General features: G+C 50.9%; 1 protein-coding gene across 3 annotated transcripts in view; it reads left to right on the top strand.

The window, feature by feature from the left end:
• The window catches only part of COMMD7 (COMM domain containing 7), a 77,713-nt gene that overhangs the window by 51,098 nt on the left and 6,491 nt on the right, over positions 1 to 20,124 (top strand). For all 3 annotated transcript variants that reach the window (XM_029611339.1, XM_029611338.1, XM_029611337.1), the window contains 2 exons: positions 8,424 to 8,473; positions 19,902 to 19,950. In XM_029611339.1, the coding sequence (XP_029467199.1) occupies positions 8,424 to 8,473; positions 19,902 to 19,950 (99 nt within the window). The remainder of the gene's footprint in view (positions 1 to 8,423; positions 8,474 to 19,901; positions 19,951 to 20,124) is intronic.

Below are 20,124 nucleotides of genomic sequence, written 5' to 3'. Positions count from 1 at the left end.
ACGTTTCGGGGGCGTGTCGGCAGCGTTTTGGGGGCGGGTACGGGGGCGTGGCTACGGCCCGGGGCGGTCCGGGGGCGTGGCCGTGCCCTCCGTACCCGCCCCCAGGTTGCGGCCCGGCGCGCAGGAGGCCTGCTGGCGCGGGGGGATTTACGCCTCCCTCTGGGAGGCGTAAATCCCCCGACAAAGGTAAGGGGGGGGTTTAGACAGGACCGGGCGGGTGGGTTAGGTAGGGGAAGGGAGGGGAAGGTGAGGGGAGGGCAAAGGAAAGTTCCCTCCGAGGCCGCTCCGATTTCGGAGCGGCCTCTGAGGGAATGGGGGTAGGCTGTGCGGCTCGGCGCGCGCCGGCTATACAAAATCCATAGCCTTGCGCGCGCCGATCCAGGTTTTTAGCAGATACGCGCTGCTCCGCGCGTATCTACTAAAATCCAGCGTACTTTTGTTTGCGCCTGGAGTGCAAACAAAAGTAGGCTATTCGCGCGCCTTTTAAAATCCGCCCCTAACTGCACTAACCACATCCTCTGGCAACAAATTCCAGAGTTTAATTGTGCGTTGAGTGAAAAAGATTTTTTATTCCAATTTGTTTTAAATGTGCTACTTGCTAACTTGATGGAGTGCCCCCTAGTCTTTCTATTATATGAAAGAGTAAATAACCGTTTCACATTTATCCGTTCATGATTTTGTAGGCCTCTATTGTACCCCCCTCCTCAGCCAACTCTTTTCCAAGCTGAACAGCCCTAACCTCTTCAGCCTTTCCTCATAGGGGAGCTGTTCCATCCCCTTTATCATTTTGGTAGTCCTTCTCTGTACCTTCTCCATCGCAATTACCGTATATCTTTTTTGAGATGCGGCGACCAGAATTGTACACAGTATTCAAGGTGTGGTCTCACCATGGAGCGATACAGAGGCATTTTGACATTTCCCGTTTTATTCACCATTCCCTTTCTAATAATTCCTAACATTGTTTGCTCTTTTAGATGCACAGCACGCTGAGCCACCAATTTTAATGAATTATCCACTGTGATGCCCAGAATCTGTCTTGTTGGCCATTGCAAAGAGTATCTACCTCCATGCAGCTCAAGGTGATGACTCCCTCATTATCTGACTTGATCTCTTGGTCTCCTTCAATAAAGTTGATCAGCATCACCTGATCCAGGGCATTGGCATTGCTAACACTACCCTAAGGTGGTTTGAATCACTGGCTCTATGCTTGTTTTGGCTGTTCCAGTTTGTCTCTGCTTGAATCACTGCTTGCCAACAGAATGCAATGAATTTCATGGGCCAGCAAACCATTCTGCCCTAGAGAGCTCACCTGTGGAGTGCCTCGGGGTTCAGTCGTCTTCCTAATACTTTTCTATATTTACATGCGTTCTATCTTCGACCTCAACCAGTTGTTCCATATCAAATGCCACCTATTTGTGGATGACATTCAACGTTTGCATCAAAATGGGATCTGACCAAGCTTCATCCTTTACCAGTTTCAATAACTGTCTTATAGCGGTAGCCTAATGGCTTAGCAAACATAAACTCAGGCTAAACCCATCTAAATCCGAACTCCTCTGGTTCAGCCGCCAAGATCACCCCCTACAATCACTTCCTTCGCTAGCAGGTATCACCTTACATCCTAAGGAGTCAGTATGAACCCTGGGGTTCAACTCAACCAAAATCTCATGGTGGAACCCCACTCTTCAAAAGTAGTAAGGTCCTTCCTCATGTATTTGTGTCAGATCCACAAACCACATAATTTCCATGATAAACACAACCTTGCTAATATAAAAAGGCTGAGGCATGGCTGTTTAACCAGACCTTCGATCAGTCTGATGAAGAAACGCAATCTCGTTTGTTCTGACTGTTGTAGCCAATCCATTTCTGTAATAATTTATAGCCACTCATGATTTGCTCTGTCATTTTACCTTCCTACCCACTTTTACAGTTTGTTATCCCCTTTGGAGACCGATCTTGTGATAGTGATACATCTTTTATCAAATACTGAAATAATAATAATAATAATCCTTCTGAATTCAGGGGCCAACAACCTGGTACTCATGTATTGAAGGATCTCGGCTCATCAGCCACCTCGGGGCTGCAGTTGAAATGTCTGCTTTTATTCCAATGTTCTTATTGATTTTGTTTCAATTATCCTTTTAATTCGATGTCCAATGTTTTATGTTGAGATGTATATTTATTTTATTTAGTTATTTAGAGATTCTTATATACCGTGGTACGTATAGTTATACATCACCTCGGTTTACAGTAAACAATAAATTAGCAACAGGCTTTACATACAACAGATTATACAGGAAGTAAACAAATAACAGCCACAGGCTTTACATAAATAACGGGTTTCAGGAGTACATACTATAACTCCTTTAACTATAAAACCAATGCATATTCTATTTCAACAATGAAGCAGGGGAGAAAAAAAATGCCATTAACCTGTTAAAGGCCTAATCCAAAGTCAAGTTAATGTAAAGTCACAGGTATTGCACATAGGGAGAGGAGGAGTAAATGGAGAACAGAGAAATTAGCAGGTTGTAACAATCATGGGGCGTGAAGATGAACAGGGAGCTGGTGAAAAATTAAAAGGAAAACTGCATTTCAGATTAGTCAATGATCATTGAGTGAAGGCTTGTTCAAACAACCAGGTTTTGAGGTTTTGTTTGAAAGTTTTATGGCAGGATTCGAGACGCAAGTCCAAGGGCATATTGTTCCAGATGTTGATACCAGCTATGGAGAAGGAACGGTCTCTTGTGGTCACGTGTTTGATGTGTTTGAGTGGATGAGAGGTGAGTTTAGCTTGGTGGATATTTCTTATAGGTCTATTAGATGTGCGGATTATAAACTGATCAGAAAACCATTGCATCTCTTGGTTGTGTATTGATTTATGGATGAGTGAGAGTACTTTAAAAGTAATCCTGTAAGTTACGGGAAGCCAATGTAGAAACATGAGAGCTGGGGTGATGTGTTCGTGTCGTCGAGTATCGGTAAGTAAGCGAGCAGCAGCGTTTTGCAGCATCTGTAATGGTTGAATTGTGTTTTTCGGGAGACCTAGAAGTAATGCGTTACAGTAGTCTAGTTTCGGCAGTATTGTAGCTTGTAACACAGTCCGGAAGTCCTGAGCATGTAAGAGAGGTTTAATTCTTTTTAGCGTATGTAGCTTAAAGAAACCATTTTTGATTGTGGCCGAGATGAAATTCTTTAAGGAAAAGTGATTGTCAATCATAACGCCAAGGCTGCGGACTTGCTGCAAATGGGGATGGTCCGATGTTGAGATAGGTGTGGTGTTAGCAGTGGTGTTCTTGTGTGGCGTGATGATGAGGAGTTCTGTCTTGTTAGTGAGAGAGGTTTACTGTAATCTGAAAGGTGATTCATAAATATTCTTAAATAAATAAATCCATCTGTTAATCACCAATGAATTGATTACTGCAATTCCCCTGCACAACAGCCTCTCACAGTACAGTTCAAAGTGCCTTCAGCTCCTAAAGAGTAGTGCCAGGAGAATATATAAAAGCAAACAATTATATCAAGCCTATTGTACAGCAACCAGCAGTCAAAAGCAGGATAACATTTGACACTCTGTGCTTTGTCTTCAAATGCTTGAATAAACAGGTCCCTGATTACCTCTCTCAGCTTCTCTCCCCTTATATACCCTCTAGGGAACTCCGGTCTGCCAAAATGGCTCTTGTTTTCTCTCTTCTGCTGACCACTACCAGATTGTCCTGCATGAGGCTTCCTGCTTTCAGCTGTTCTGCACCAAATATTTGGAAGAAAGTACCACTAATGCTGCACTTAAAGTCATGTTACTGAAGGTTCAGCAAAAAAGCTTAAGGCGTGGCTTTTCAGCCAGTTCAACCCAACGTCCTGCACTCTCTACCAAGGACTGTGCTCTACACAATTGGGTCTTGAAAGATTCACAAATGGGTTTTCCCAAGCTGGATCCCAGTCCTTGGTTAATGGCAAATTCTGATTCCATTGTAAACAATTCTTAATATTATCAATGAGGACCTTATTATATTCCTCATCCCCCAATAATGATTCATTCAAACGCCAAAATTTTACTCCCGCATCATACCCTCGAAGAACAACCTCTATAGTTACAGCCGCATGATCAGACCAGACCACTGGTTGAATATCAGCCTTAGCTATATGATTAAATAACTCTTTATCAGTTAGAAAATAATCTATTCTGGTGTAGGAGAGGAGGGGTGTAGAATAAAAAGTATAAGATCGTGTTGTTGGAAAATGCATTCTCCAAATGTCTAGCAGGTGCCACTGATCCATCAGATCCTGTAACCTTGTTCTATGATAGCTAGATGCTGAGACATGACCTCTTGATGCATCAATAGAGGGAGACCTCACCAAGTTAAAGTCGCCACCCACTAGTAAATATCCTTGGCTATGGGTGCAAAGAAGGTTGCTCAATTGGTCAAAGAATGAGCCTTGGTCCTTACTTGGAGCATATATATATTGACAAGAGTATAGAGTATCCCATCGATTGAGATGACTAGAACAAGGTAGCGGCCTAATGGATCCCTAACACAACACCTGCATTCAAATATCATTTGCTGAGGGAATAACACCCCCACCCCAGCATATTTAGCCGCATAAAATTGATGTGGGTATGCTAGAGATTTCATCAGTGCTTCATACCTAACCTTCAGGTGCGTCTCTTGGATGAAAACAATATCCGTCCTTAAGTGCCCCAGTTCCCGAAATAAAAGCCGTCTCTTTTCAGGAGTGCTCAGCCCCATCACATTAAGGGACGCTATACGTATCGATGTCATTCCAGCTATCTACCTTATCCCTCCTCTGTTAGATGTGGGAATCTGGGTCTGAGCATAACTTTGGGCCTTCCCAACCTGAAAATAGCCACCCTTGAACACACACATAAAACTGTGATATTTCGGAGCTTCCTACTTCTTACCCTTTCCCTTCCCCTCCCCTTCCTCATACTGAATCTGCTTGTACCTCCTTGCAGATCCATCTATGCTAAACCTGTGGAGGAAGAAAATAACCGTCATCACTCCCTACATTCCCGAAAACCAAATACAAAAGCATAGGCAAACCAAACTTATATGAATAGTTATCAACACTTAAACTTAGAGTCCTTGTAACTTAGCCAATCAGTGCTTTGAACAGAAAGTACATCTTAATCCCATGTTCCAGCTGTCTTATTCACTGAACAGACGTATAATAGTGAAAGTGGTATGGAAGTCATTTCATTCAGGTTTTCCCGTCTGCTGACCTGACAGAATCCAAATTTCTTTTCAGCCTGCTATTCCTGGAGGTGGCCCTTTGCCATCTGGGAAGTTGTTCCTTAGGTGCTGTCGTATCCGCGCTGGACGAGGGACAAAATCCCTTGTCTTTCAAAAGAGTTGCTGCCTCCTCCACCATGTGCAGTAAAAGTAAGGCCAAAAGGGTGGAGCCAGCGGTATTTGATATTCTTATGCCTGAGAAATTGCGTGACCTCCCAGAATTCAAATCGGCTGGGAGAGATCAGCATAAATAGAGACTTCTTGATTCTCCCATTGCCATTTGTTCTGCTTGTGAGCTGCTGCTGCTGCTATCTTCTCCTTCTGTGCATAATTATGAAAACAGACAATTATGTCTCTGGGTGTGTTAACTCCTGCAGAACGCAATGCAGGGTGCGCCCTATCTATTTTGATGTCCTCTGCGACTGATTGAGTATTGCTCCTTTCTGATTCCAGCAAATAAGAACAAAAACGAATAATGAGTTGCTCGCAGTTAAGATTGTCAGCATTCTCCAGAAAGCCCCTAAACCTTAGGTTCCCCCTCCTCGCTCGATTTTCAAGGTCGGCCATTTTGGCCCGCATGGTGACATTTTCCTCCTGCAGCTCGGTGCAAACTTCTTGTAATTGTTTGGTAAGTGCAGATTGTCTGTCTAACCTGCCATCGATGTCGTCCACTCTCCTGCCCACTGAGTGTAATTCTTCACGGAAATCTTCCATCATTTCGTGAATTTCTTTTTTATAGGTTTTTAAATCCTGTCGAATACTGCAGAGCCAGGTTCTAAATTCAGATCTGGATGGTGCCTCATCGGACGTTATATTAAAGTCGTCCTCTTGATCGTGCTGTTCAGGCAGCATCAGGGCCTTGGTATCCGCTTCTACCCCCTTTTGATAGGAAAAGCACTGAAAATCCACGGATTTTCTTTTCGCCGTCATTTCTACGAATTCCCGGGATATACCGCTCCAAGTAAATGTTATTAGTCGTCGGTTGGCCTCGCTATTGATAGCTTTAATCGGGAGATTCTAGGGAGCTCGAAAGTTAGGCAGCCATCAGCACGGCTGACGTCACTTCCTCCCCCGTTGTAAACAATTCTAATGCCTCTGATCATTTAAATTTATTGTAATCCACATTGAGACCAACTTTGGGGGGAAAATGAATATCAAATGCTGATAAATAAATAATAAATAACTCTTCCCAGCCTGTCAGCTTCTCCTCAAGCAAAGTCCAGGACTTTGAACTTTATGTGAATTCTCTGCATTACAGCAAACCATACCATCTGATCACTGGTGCTCAGGTGTGCACCTGCCTGGACCTCAGAGATACTGTCACATTTGTGAGTATCGGGTCCAGTATCACCCCCTCCTATCGTGGGCTCCATGAAAAACAAATACTTTCCAGCTGCAATTTGTGCAGGCTGTGCAGGCAATGACATCGCGTATGTACTTTTGAAAATGTCACGTATTCCCCTGACCTAAATATGCATAAAAGAACACCCCTTTGTAATGTGGCTATAAACACGCATGTTGTAAACCCCATATGTACTTTTTTGCTGCTTTAAGGAGGGCATTTTTTCAGACAAGCTAATTTACCTGGATAAATCTGTATTTAACCACATAAATGCCTTTATAAACTGACCTCAAGAAATCTGGTAACCTGATATCACAATGAAGTAACTGGTAACATCTGGTAACCTGATATCATAATGAAGTAACTGGTAACATCTGGTAACCTGATATCACAATGAAGTAACTGGTAACATCTGGTAACCTGGTTACAGGGAAGTAACTGGTAACATCTGGTAACCTGATATCATAATGAAGTAACCTGGTTACAATGAACATAAGAACATAAGAAAATGCCGTACTGGGTCAGACCAAGGGTCCATCAAGCCCAGCATCCTGTTTCCAACAGTTTCCAACAGTGGCCAATCCAGGCCATAAGAACCTGGCAAGTACCCAAAAACGAAGTCTATTCCATGTAACCATTGCTAATGGCAGTGGCTATTCTCACATCTACCCGTTCTAGACCTCTCATGATTTTAAACACCTCTATCATATCCCCCCTCAGTCGTCTCTTCTCCAAGCTGAAAAGTCCTAACCTCTTTAGTCTTTCCTCATAGGGGAGCTGTTCCATTCCCTTTATCATTTTGGTAGCCCTTCTCTGTACCTTCTCCATTGCAATTATATCCTTTTTGAGACGCGGTGACCAGAATTGTACACAGTATTCAAGGTGAGGTCTCACCATGGAGTGATACAGAAGCATTATGACATTTTCCGTTTTATTCATCATTCCTTTTCTAATAATTCCCAACATTCTGTTTTCTTTTTTGACTGCCGCAGCACACTGAACCGACGATTTCAATGTGTTATCCACTATGACACCTAGATCTCTTTCTTGGGTTGTAGCACCTAATATGGAACCCAACATTGTGTCACTATAGCATGGGTTATTTTTCCCTATATGCATCACCTTGCACTTATCCACATTAAATTTCATCTGCCATTTGTATGCCCAATTTTCCAGTCTCACAAGGTCTTCCTGCAATTTATCACAATCTGCTTGTGATTTAACTACTCTGAACAATTTTGTGTCATCTGCAAATTTGATTATCTCACTTGTCGTATTTCTTTCCAGATCATTTATAAATATATTGAAAAGTAAGGGTCCCAATACAGATCCCTGAAGTAACTGGTAACATCTGGTAACCTGGTTACAGTGAAGTAACTGGTAACATCTGGTAACCTGATATCACAATGAAGTAACTGGTAACATCTGGTAAACTGGTTACAGGGAAGTAACTGGTAACATCTGGTAACCTGATATCACAATGAAGTAACTGGTAACATCTGGTAACCTGGTTACCGGGAAGTAACTGGTAACATCTGGTAACCTGATATCACAATGAAGTAACTGGTAACATCTGGTAACCTGGTTAAGGGAAGTAACTGGTAACATCTGGTAACCTGATATCACAATGAAGTAACTGGTAACATCTGGTAACCTGGTTAAGGGAAGTAACTGGTAACATCTGGTAACCTGATATCACAATGAAGTAACTCTAGTTGAAATCAGTGGTTTATGTTCTTATGTTTGCCTTTTCTGTTTCCTGCCCAGAGTTATTCAGAAGACTCGGGTGTCAGATTTGTTACTTAGTCTGGTGTTTTTCTTCTTCACAGTGACAGCTGGGAGCAGTGAACTGAATAAAGTAGGAAGTATCTTTTTACAAGTAAGTCTTCCTTTAAATAATGCTGCGACTTTATGAAATCTCATTGGTGTCAGATAGTTGGTGAAGTATAAAATTAAGAGGTGCAGCGCGGGCCTTTATTTCAGAGGAAGGCAGTGACTTGCATACTTTTACATTACCGAAAACACTGTAGGGCTCATTATTCTAATTAAGTTATGTTAGCAGTGGTTTCTTGATCTGCAATTTTATTCTCTTTGGGCCGGATTTTCAAAGGGTTATGCACGTAAATCCCTGGGGCGTGCAAAAACGTGAAACCTGCGCCTGTGCGCCCTCTCTCTCTTCAGAGCACTGTTCTCATGTCAGCTGTGATCAGCTTCCTGCATCGCCTCCTTCCTGTGTCCTGGTGCAGGCGCAGGACATCCTCACTGCTAACACGTGAAACCTGCGCCTGTGCGCCCTCTCTCTCTTCACAGCACTGTTCTCATGTCAGCTGTGATCAGCTTCCTGCATCGCCTCCTTCCTGTGTCCTGGTGCAGGCGCAGGACATCCCCACTGCTAACACGTGAAACCTGCGCCTGTGCGCCCTCTCTCTCTTCACAGCACTGTTCTCATGTCAGCTGTGATCAGCTTCCTGCATCACCTCCTTCCTGTGTCCTGGTGCAGGCGCAGGACATCCTCACTGCTAACACGTGAAACCTGCGCCTGTGCGCCCTCTCTCTCTTCACAGCACTGTTCTCATGTCGGCTGTGATCAGCTTCCTGCATCACCTCCTTCCTGTGTCCTGGTGCAGGCGCAGGACATCCCCACTGCTAACACGTGAAACCTGCGCCTGTGCGCCCTCTCTCTCTTCACAGCACTGTTCTCATGTCGGCTGTGATCAGCTTCCTGCATCACCTCCTTCTTGTGTCCTGGTGCAGGCGCAGGACATCCCCACTGCTAACACGTGAAACCTGCGCCTGTGCGCCCTCTCTCTCTTCACAGCACTGTTCTCATGTCGGCTGTGATCAGCTTCCTGCATCACCTCCTTCCTGTGTCCTGGTGCAGGCGCAGGACATCCTCACTGCTAACACGTGAAACCTGCGCCTGTGCGCCCCTCTCTCTCTTCACAGCACTGTTCTCATGTCGGCTGTGATCAGCTTCCTGCATCACCTCCTTCCTGTGTCCTGGTGCAGGCGCAGGACATCCCCACTGCTAACACGTGAAACCTGCGCCTGTGCGCCCTCTCTCTCTTCACAGCACTGTTCTCATGTCGGCTGTGATCAGCTTCCTGCATCACCTCCTTCCTGTGTCCTGGTGCAGGCGCAGGACATCCTCACTGCTAACACGTGAAACCTGCGCCTGTGCGCCCTCTCTCTCTTCACAGCACTGTTCTCATGTCGGCTGTGATCAGCTTCCTGCATCACCTCCTTCCTGTGTCCTGGTGCAGGCGCAGGACATCCCCACTGCTAACACGTGAAACCTGCGCCTATGCGCCCTCTCTCTCTTCACAGCACTGTTCTCATGTCAGCTGTGATCAGCTTCCTGCATCGCCTCCTTCCTGTGTCCTGGTGCAGGCGCAGGACATCCCCACTGCTAACACGTGAAACCTGCGCCTGTGCGCCCTCTCTCTCTTCACAGCACTGTTCTCATGTCAGCTTCCTGCATCGGCTCCTTCCTGTGTCCTGATGCAGGCGCAGGACATCCTCACTGCTAACACGTGAAACCTGCGCCTGTGCGCCCTCTCTCTCTTCACAGCACTGTTCTCATGTCAGCTGTGATCAGCTTCCTGCATCGCCTCCTTCCTGTGTCCTGGTGCAGGCGCAGGACATCCCCACTGCTAACACGTGAAACCTGCGCCTGTGCGCCCTCTCTCTCTTCACAGCACTGTTCTCATGTCAGCTTCCTGCATCACCTCCTTCCTGTGTCCTGGTGCAGGCGCAGGACATCCCCACTGCTAACACGTGAAACCTGCGCCTGTGCGCCCTCTCTCTCTTCACAGCACTGTTCTCATGTCGGCTGTGATCAGCTTCCTGCATCACCTCCTTCCTGTGTCCTGGTGCAGGCGCAGGACATCCTCACTGCTAACACGTGAAACCTGCGCCTGTGCGCCCTCTCTCTCTTCACAGCACTGTTCTCATGTCGGCTGTGATCAGCTTCCTGCATCACCTCCTTCCTGTGTCCTGGTGCAGGCGCAGGACATCCCCACTGCTAACACGTGAAACCTGCGCCTGTGCGCCCTCTCTCTCTTCACAGCACTGTTCTCATGTCAGCTGTGATCAGCTTCCTGCATCGCCTCCTTCCTGTGTCCTGGTGCAGGCGCAGGACATCCCCACTGCTAACACGTGAAACCTGCGCCTGTGCGCCCTCTCTCTCTTCACAGCACTGTTCTCATGTCAGCTTCCTGCATCGGCTCCTTCCTGTGTCCTGATGCAGGCGCAGGACATCCTCACTGCTAACACGTGAAACCTGCGCCTGTGCGCCCTCTCTCTCTTCACAGCACTGTTCTCATGTCAGCTGTGATCAGCTTCCTGCATCGCCTCCTTCCTGTGTCCTGGTGCAGGCGCAGGACATCCCCACTGCTAACACGTGAAACCTGCGCCTGTGCGCCCTCTCTCTCTTCACAGCACTGTTCTCATGTCAGCTTCCTGCATCACCTCCTTCCTGTGTCCTGGTGCAGGCGCAGGACATCCCCACTGCTAACACGTGAAACCTGCGCCTGTGCTCCCTCTCTCTCTTCAGAGCACTGTTCTCATGTCAGCTTCCTGCATCGGCTCCTTCCTGTGTCCTGGTGCAGGCGTAGGACATCCCCACTGCTAACACGTGAAACATGCGCCTGTGCGCCCTCTCTCTCTTCACAGCACTGTTCTCATGTCAGCTTCCTGCATCACCTCCTTCCTGTGTCCTGGTGCAGGCGCAGGACATCCCCACTGCTAACACGTGAAACCTGCGCCTGTGCGCCCTCTCTCTCTTCACAGCACTGTTCTCATGTCAGCTGTGATCAGCGTCCTGCATCGCCTCCTTCCTGTGTCCTGGTGCAGGCGCAGGACATCCCCACTGCTAACACGTGAAACCTGCGCCTGTGCGCCCTCTCTCTCTTCACAGCACTGTTCTCATGTCGGCTGTGATCAGCTTCCTGCATCGCCTCCTTCCTGTGTCCTGGTGCAGGCGCAGGACATCCCCACTGCTAACACGTGAAACCTGCGCCTGTGCGCCCTCTCTCTCTTCACAGCACTGTTCTCATGTCAGCTGTGATCAGCTTCCTGCATCGCCTCCTTCCTGTGTCCTGGTGCAGGCGCAGGACATCCCCACTGCTAACACGTGAAACCTGCGCCTGTGCGCCCTCTCTCTCTTCACAGCACTGTTCTCATGTCGGCTGTGATCAGCTTCCTGCATCACCTCCTTCCTGTGTCCTGGTGCAGGCGCAGGACATCCCCACTGCTAACACGTGAAACCTGCGCCTGTGCGCCCTCTCTCTCTTCACAGCACTGTTCTCATGTCGGCTGTGATCAGCTTCCTGCATCGGCTCCTTCCTGTGTCCTGGTGCAGGCGCAGGACATCCCCACTGCTAACACGTGAAACCTGCGCCTGTGCGCCCTCTCTCTCTTCACAGCACTGTTCTCATGTCAGCTGTGATCAGCTTCCTGCATCACCTCCTTCCTGTGTCCTGGTGCAGGCGCAGGACATCCCCACTGCTAACACGTGAAACCTGCGCCTGTGCGCCCTCTCTCTCTTCACAGCACTGTTCTCATGTCGGCTGTGATCAGCTTCCTGCATCACCTCCTTCCTGTGTCCTGGTGCAGGCGCAGGACATCCTCACTGCTAACACGTGAAACCTGCGCCTGTGCGCCCCTCTCTCTCTTCACAGCACTGTTCTCATGTCAGCTGTGATCAGCTTCCTGCATCACCTCCTTCCTGTGTCCTGGTGCAGGCGCAGGACATCCTCACTGCTAACACGTGAAACCTGCGCCTGTGCGCCCTCTCTCTCTTCACAGCACTGTTCTCATGTCAGCTGTGATCAGCTTCCTGCATCACCTCCTTCCTGTGTCCTGGTGCAGGCGCAGGACATCCTCACTGCTAACACGTGAAACCTGCGCCTGTGCGCCCTCTCTCTCTTCACAGCACTGTTCTCATGTCGGCTGTGATCAGCTTCCTGCCTCGGCTCCTTCCTGTGTCCTGGTGCAGGCGCAGGACATCCTCACTGCTAACACGTGAAACCTGCGCCTGTGCGCCCTCTCTCTCTTCACAGCACTGTTCTCATGTCGGCTGTGATCAGCTTCCTGCATCGCCTCCTTCCTGTGTCCTGGTGCAGGCGCAGGACATCCTCACTGCTAACACGTGAAACCTGCGCCTGTGCGCCCTCTCTCTCTTCAGAGCACTGTTCTCATGTCGGCTGTGATCAGCTTCCTGCATCGCCTCCTTCCTGTGTCCTGGTGCAGGCGCAGGACATCCCCACTGCTAACACGTGAAACCTGCGCCTGTGCTCCCTCTCTCTCTTCACAGCACTGTTCTCATGTCAGCTGTGATCAGCTTCCTGCATCGCCTCCTTCCTGTGTCCTGGTGCAGGCGCAGGACATCCCCACTGCTAACACGTGAAACCTGCGCCTGTGCGCCCTCTCTCTCTTCACAGCACTGTTCTCATGTCAGCTGTGATCAGCTTCCTGCATCGCCTCCTTCCTGTGTCCTGGTGCAGGCGCAGGACATCCCCACTGCTAACACGTGAAACCTGCGCCTGTGCGCCCTCTCTCTCTTCACAGCACTGTTCTCATGTCAGCTGTGATCAGCTTCCTGCATCACCTCCTTCCTGTGTCCTGGTGCAGGCGCAGGACATCCCCACTGCTAACACGTGAAACCTGCGCCTGTGCGCCCTCTCTCTCTTCACAGCACTGTTCTCATGTCAGCTGTGATCAGCTTCCTGCATCACCTCCTTCCTGTGTCCTGGTGCAGGCGCAGGACATCCCCACTGCTAACACGTGAAACCTGCGCCTCTGCGCCCTCTCTCTCTTCACAGCACTGTTCTCATGTCAGCTGTGATCAGCTTCCTGCATCGGCTCCTTCCTGTGTCCTGGTGCAGGCGCAGGACATCCCCACTGCTAACACGTGAAACCTGCGCCTGTGCGCCCTCTCTCTCTTCACAGCACTGTTCTCATGTCAGCTGTGATCAGCTTCCTGCATCACCTCCTTCCTGTGTCCTGGTGCAGGCGCAGGACATCCTCACTGCTAACACGTGAAACCTGCGCCTGTGCGCCCTCTCTCTCTTCACAGCACTGTTCTCATGTCAGCTTCCTGCATCGGCTCCTTCCTGAGTCCTGGTGCAGGTGCAGGACATCCTCACTGCTAACACGTGAAACCTGCGCCTGTGCGCCCTCTCTCTCTTCACAGCACTGTTCTCATGTCAGCTGTGATCAGCTTCCTGCATCGCCTCCTTCCTGTGTCCTGGTGCAGGCGAAGGACATCCTCACTGCTAACACGTGAAACCTGCGCCTGTGCGCCCTCTCTCTCTTCACAGCACTGTTCTCATGTCAGCTGTGATCAGCTTCCTGCATCACCTCCTTCCTGTGTCCTGGTGCAGGTGCAGGACATCCTCACTGCTAACACGTGAAACCTGCGCCTGTGCGCCCTCTCTCTCTCTTCACAGCACTGTTCTCATGTCAGCTTCCTGCATCGGCTCCTTCCTGAGTCCTGGTGCAGGTGCAGGACATCCTCACTGCTAACACGTGAAACCTGCGCCTGTGCGCCCTCTCTCTCTTCACAGCACTGTTCTCATGTCAGCTGTGATCAGCTTCCTGCATCGCCTCCTTCCTGTGTCCTGGTGCAGGCGAAGGACATCCTCACTGCTAACACGTGAAACCTGCGCCTGTGCGCCCTCTCTCTCTTCACAGCACTGTTCTCATGTCAGCTTCCTGCATCGCCTCCTTCCTGTGTCCTGGTGCAGGCGCAGGACATCCCCACTGCTAACACGTGAAACCTGCGCCTGTGCGCCCTCTCTCTCTTCACAGCACTGTTCTCATGTCAGCTGTGATCAGCTTCCTGCATCACCTCCTTCCTGTGTCCTGGTGCAGGCGCAGGACATCCCCACTGCTAACACATGAAACCTGCGCCTGTGCGCCCTCTCTCTCTTCACAGCACTGTTCTCATGTCAGCTGTGATCAGCTTCCTGCATCACCTCCTTCCTGTGTCCTGGTGCAGGCGCAGGACATCCTCACTGCTAACACGTGAAACCTGCGCCTGTGCGCCCTCTCTCTCTTCACAGCACTGTTCTCATGTCAGCTGTGATCAGCTTCCTGCATCACCTCCTTCCTGTGTCCTGGTGCAGGTGCAGGACATCCTCACTGCTAACACGTGAAACCTGCGCCTGTGCGCCCTCTCTCTCTTCACAGCACTGTTCTCATGTCAGCTTCCTGCATCGGCTCCTTCCTGAGTCCTGGTGCAGGTGCAGGACATCCTCACTGCTAACACGTGAAACCTGCGCCTGTGCGCCCTCTCTCTCTTCACAGCACTGTTCTCATGTCAGCTTCCTGCATCGGCTCCTTCCTGTGTCCTGGTGCAGGCGCAGGACATCCTCACTGCTAACACGTGAAACCTGCGCCTGTGCGCCCTCTCTCTCTTCACAGCACTGTTCTCATGTCAGCTGTGATCAGCTTCCTGCATCACCTCCTTCCTGTGTCCTGGTGCAGGCGCAGGACATCCCCACTGCTAACACGTGAAACCTGCGCCTGTGCGCCCTCTCTCTCTTCACAGCACTGTTCTCATGTCAGCTTCCTGCATCGCCTCCTTCCTGTGTCCTGGTGCAGGCGCAGGACATCCCCACTGCTAACACGTGAAACCTGCGCCTGTGCGCCCTCTCTCTCTTCACAGCACTGTTCTCATGTCAGCTTCCTGCATCGCCTCCTTCCTGTGTCCTGGTGCAGGCGCAGGACATCCCCACTGCTAACACGTGAAACCTGCGCCTGTGCTCCCTGTCTCTCTTCAGAGCACTGTTCTCATGTCAGCTTCCTGCATCGCCTCCTTCCTGTGTCCTGGTGCAGGCGCAGGACATCCCCACTGCTAACACGTGAAACCTGCGCCTGTGCTCCCTGTCTCTCTTCAGAGCACTGTTCTCATGTCAGCTTCCTGCATCGCCTCCTTCCTGTGTCCTGGTGCAGGCGCAGGACATCCTCACTGCTAACACGTGAAACCTGCGCCTGTGCGCCCTCTCTCTCTTCACAGCACTGTTCTCATGTCAGCTGTGATCAGCTTCCTGCATCGGCTCCTTCCTGTGTCCTGGTGCAGGCGCAGGACATCCCCACTGCTAACACGTGAAACCTGCGCCTGTGCGCCCTCTCTCTCTTCAGAGCACTGTTCTCATGTCAGCTTCCTGCATCGCCTCCTTCCTGTGTCCTGGTGCAGGCGCAGGACATCCCCACTGCTAACACGTGAAACCTGCGCCTGTGCGCCCTCTCTCTCTTCACAGCACTGTTCTCATGTCAGCTGTGATCAGCTTCCTGCATCGCCTCCTTCCTGTGTCCTGGTGCAGGCGCAGGACATCCCCACTGCTAACACGTGAAACCTGCGCCTGTGCGCCCTCTCTCTCTTCACAGCACTGTTCTCATGTCAGCTGTGATCAGCTTCCTGCATCGCCTCCTTCCTGTGTCCTGGTGCAGGCGCAGGACATCCTCACTGCTAACACGTGAAACCTGCGCCTGTGCGCCCTCTCTCTCTTCACAGCACTGTTCTCATGTCAGCTGTGATCAGCTTCCTGCATCGGCTCCTTCCTGTGTCCTGGTGCAGGCGCAGGACATCCTCACTGCTAACACGTGAAACCTGCGCCTGTGCGCCCTCTCTCTCTTCACAGCACTGTTCTCATGTCAGCTGTGATCAGCTTCCTGCATCACCTCCTTCCTGTGTCCTGGTGCAGGTGCAGGACATCCTCACTGCTAACACGTGAAACCTGCGCCTGTGCGCCCTCTCTCTCTTCACAGCACTGTTCTCATGTCAGCTGTGATCAGCTTCCTGCATCGCCTCCTTCCTGTGTCCTGGTGCAGGTGCAGGACATCCTCACTGCTAACACGTGAAACCTGCGCCTGTGCGCCCTCTCTCTCTTCACAGCACTGTTCTCATGTCGGCTGTGATCAGCTTCCTGCATCACCTCCTTCCTGTGTCCTGGTGCAGGTGCAGGACATCCTCACTGCTAACACGTGAAACCTGCGCCTGTGCGCCCTCTCTCTCTTCACAGCACTGTTCTCATGTCAGCTGTGATCAGCTTCCTGCATCGGCTCCTTCCTGTGTCCTGGTGCAGGTGCAGGACATCCTCACTGCTAACACGTGAAACCTGCGCCTGTGCGCCCTCTCTCTCTTCACAGCACTGTTCTCATGTCGGCTGTGATCAGCTTCCTGCATCACCTCCTTCCTGTGTCCTGGTGCAGGCGCAGGACATCCTCACTGCTAACACGTGAAACCTGCGCCTGTGCGCCCTCTCTCTCTTCACAGCACTGTTCTCATGTCAGCTGTGATCAGCTTCCTGCATCGCCTCCTTCCTGTGTCCTGGTGCAGGCGCAGGACATCCCCACTGCTAACACGTGAAACCTGCGCCTGTGCGCCCTCTCTCTCTTCACAGCACTGTTCTCATGTCGGCTGTGATCAGCTTCCTGCATCACCTCCTTCCTGTGTCCTGGTGCAGGCGCAGGACATCCCCACTGCTAACACGTGAAACCTGCGCCTGTGCGCCCTCTCTCTCTTCACAGCACTGTTCTCATGTCGGCTGTGATCAGCTTCCTGCATCACCTCCTTCCTGTGTCCTGGTGCAGGCGCAGGACATCCTCACTGCTAACACGTGAAACCTGCGCCTGTGCGCCCTCTCTCTCTTCACAGCACTGTTCTCATGTCAGCTGTGATCAGCTTCCTGCATCGGCTCCTTCCTGTGTCCTGGTGCAGGTGCAGGACATCCTCACTGCTAACACGTGAAACCTGCGCCTGTGCGCCCTCTCTCTCTTCACAGCACTGTTCTCATGTCAGCTTCCTGCATCACCTCCTTCCTGTGTCCTGGTGCAGGCGCAGGACATCCCCACTGCTAACACGTGAAACCTGCGCCTGTGCGCCCTCTCTCTCTTCACAGCACTGTTCTCATGTCGGCTGTGATCAGCTTCCTGCATCACCTCCTTCCTGTGTCCTGGTGCAGGCGCAGGACATCCTCACTGCTAACACGTGAAACCTGCGCCTGTGCGCCCTCTCTCTCTTCACAGCACTGTTCTCATGTCAGCTGTGATCAGCTTCCTGCATCGGCTCCTTCCTGTGTCCTGGTGCAGGTGCAGGACATCCTCACTGCTAACACGTGAAACCTGCGCCTGTGCGCCCTCTCTCTCTTCACAGCACTGTTCTCATGTCAGCTGTGATCAGCTTCCTGCATCGCCTCCTTCCTGTGTCCTGGTGCAGGCGCAGGACATCCCCACTGCTAACACGTGAAACCTGCGCCTGTGCGCCCTCTCTCTCTTCACAGCACTGTTCTCATGTCGGCTGTGATCAGCTTCCTGCATCACCTCCTTCCTGTGTCCTGGTGCAGGCGCAGGACATCCCCACTGCTAACACGTGAAACCTGCGCCTGTGCGCCCTCTCTCTCTTCACAGCACTGTTCTCATGTCAGCTGTGATCAGCTTCCTGCATCACCTCCTTCCTGTGTCCTGGTGCAGGCGCAGGACATCCCCACTGCTAACACGTGAAACCTGCGCCTGTGCGCCCTCTCTCTCTTCACAGCACTGTTCTCATGTCGGCTGTGATCAGCTTCCTGCATCACCTCCTTCCTGTGTCCTGGTGCAGGCGCAGGACATCCCCACTGCTAACACGTGAAACCTGCGCCTGTGCGCCCTCTCTCTCTTCACAGCACTGTTCTCATGTCAGCTGTGATCAGCTTCCTGCATCGCCTCCTTCCTGTGTCCTGGTGCAGGCGCAGGACATCCCCACTGCTAACACGTGAAACCTGCGCCTGTGCGCCCTCTCTCTCTTCACAGCACTGTTCTCATGTCAGCTGTGATCAGCTTCCTGCATCACCTCCTTCCTGTGTCCTGGTGCAGGCGCAGGACATCCTCACTGCTAACACGTGAAACCTGCGCCTGTGCGCCCTCTCTCTCTTCAGAGCACTGTTCTCATGTCAGCTGTGATCAGCTTCCTGCATCGGCTCCTTCCTGTGTCCTGGTGCAGGCGCAGGACATCCCCACTGCTAACACGTGAAACCTGCGCCTGTGCGCCCTCTCTCTCTTCACAGCACTGTTCTCATGTCGGCTGTGATCAGCTTCCTGCATCACCTCCTTCCTGTGTCCTGGTGCAGGCGCAGGACATCCCCACTGCTAACACGTGAAACCTGCGCCTGTGCGCCCTCTCTCTCTTCACAGCACTGTTCTCATGTCAGCTGTGATCAGCTTCCTGCATCACCTCCTTCCTGTGTCCTGGTGCAGGCGCAGGACATCCCCACTGCTAACACGTGAAACCTGCGCCTGTGCGCCCTCTCTCTCTTCACAGCACTGTTCTCATGTCGGCTGTGATCAGCTTCCTGCATCGCCTCCTTCCTGTGTCCTGGTGCAGGCGCAGGACATCCCCACTGCTAACACGTGAAACCTGCGCCTGTGCGCCCTCTCTCTCTTCACAGCACTGTTCTCATGTCAGCTGTGATCAGCTTCCTGCATCACCTCCTTCCTGTGTCCTGGTGCAGGCGCAGGACATCCCCACTGCTAACACGTGAAACCTGCGCCTGTGCGCCCTCTCTCTCTTCACAGCACTGTTCTCATGTCAGCTGTGATCAGCTTCCTGCATCACCTCCTTCCTGTGTCCTGGTGCAGGCGCAGGACATCCTCACTGCTAACACGTGAAACCTGCGCCTGTGCGCCCTCTCTCTCTTCAGAGCACTGTTCTCATGTCAGCTGTGATCAGCTTCCTGCATCGGCTCCTTCCTGTGTCCTGGTGCAGGCGCAGGACATCCCCACTGCTAACACGTGAAACCTGCGCCTGTGCGCCCTCTCTCTCTTCACAGCACTGTACTCATGTCAGCTGTGATCAGCTTCCTGCATCGGCTCCTTCCTGTGTCCTGGTGCAGGCGCAGGACATCCTCACTGCTAACACGTGAAACCTGCGCCTGTGCGCCCTCTCTCTCTTCACAGCACTGTTCTCATGTCAGCTGTGATCAGCTTCCTGCATCACCTCCTTCCTGTGTCCTGGTGCAGGCGCAGGACATCCTCACTGCTAACACGTGAAACCTGCGCCTGTGCGCCCTCTCTCTCTTCACAGCACTGTTCTCATGTCGGCTGTGATCAGCTTCCTGCATCGGCTCCTTCCTGTGTCCTGGTGCAGGCGCAGGACATCCTCACTGCTAACACGTGAAACCTGCGCCTGTGCGCCCTCTCTCTCTTCACAGCACTGTTCTCATGTCAGCTGTGATCTTTTCCTCTGATGCAGGGACATCCTGCTCTCTCCTTGATTCAGCTTTCCAGTGAAATCTTTGTAAAATATATTTATGGTTTCTTCACAGCTGAAACTGGTGATTAAAAAAGGAAGCAACATTGAAAACGTGTACATAGGTGAGTTAATATAATTTTAAAACAAAAAGATGTTCCTTAGCTCACAGCACCCAGTTTCATCCGAACCCTTCTCATTTCTCACTCGATGTTTCCCATCCCACTTCTAACCAGCCTGGTTTTCAGATTTCTGCAATGAATATGCATGAAACAGATTTGCATACATTGCAGACCTCT

The sequence above is a fragment of the Rhinatrema bivittatum genome, chromosome 8 (assembly GCF_901001135.1).
Source record: "Rhinatrema bivittatum chromosome 8, aRhiBiv1.1, whole genome shotgun sequence".
NCBI lineage: Eukaryota > Metazoa > Chordata > Amphibia > Gymnophiona > Rhinatrematidae > Rhinatrema > Rhinatrema bivittatum.
This window is presented reverse-complemented; position numbering and strand designations above follow the sequence as displayed.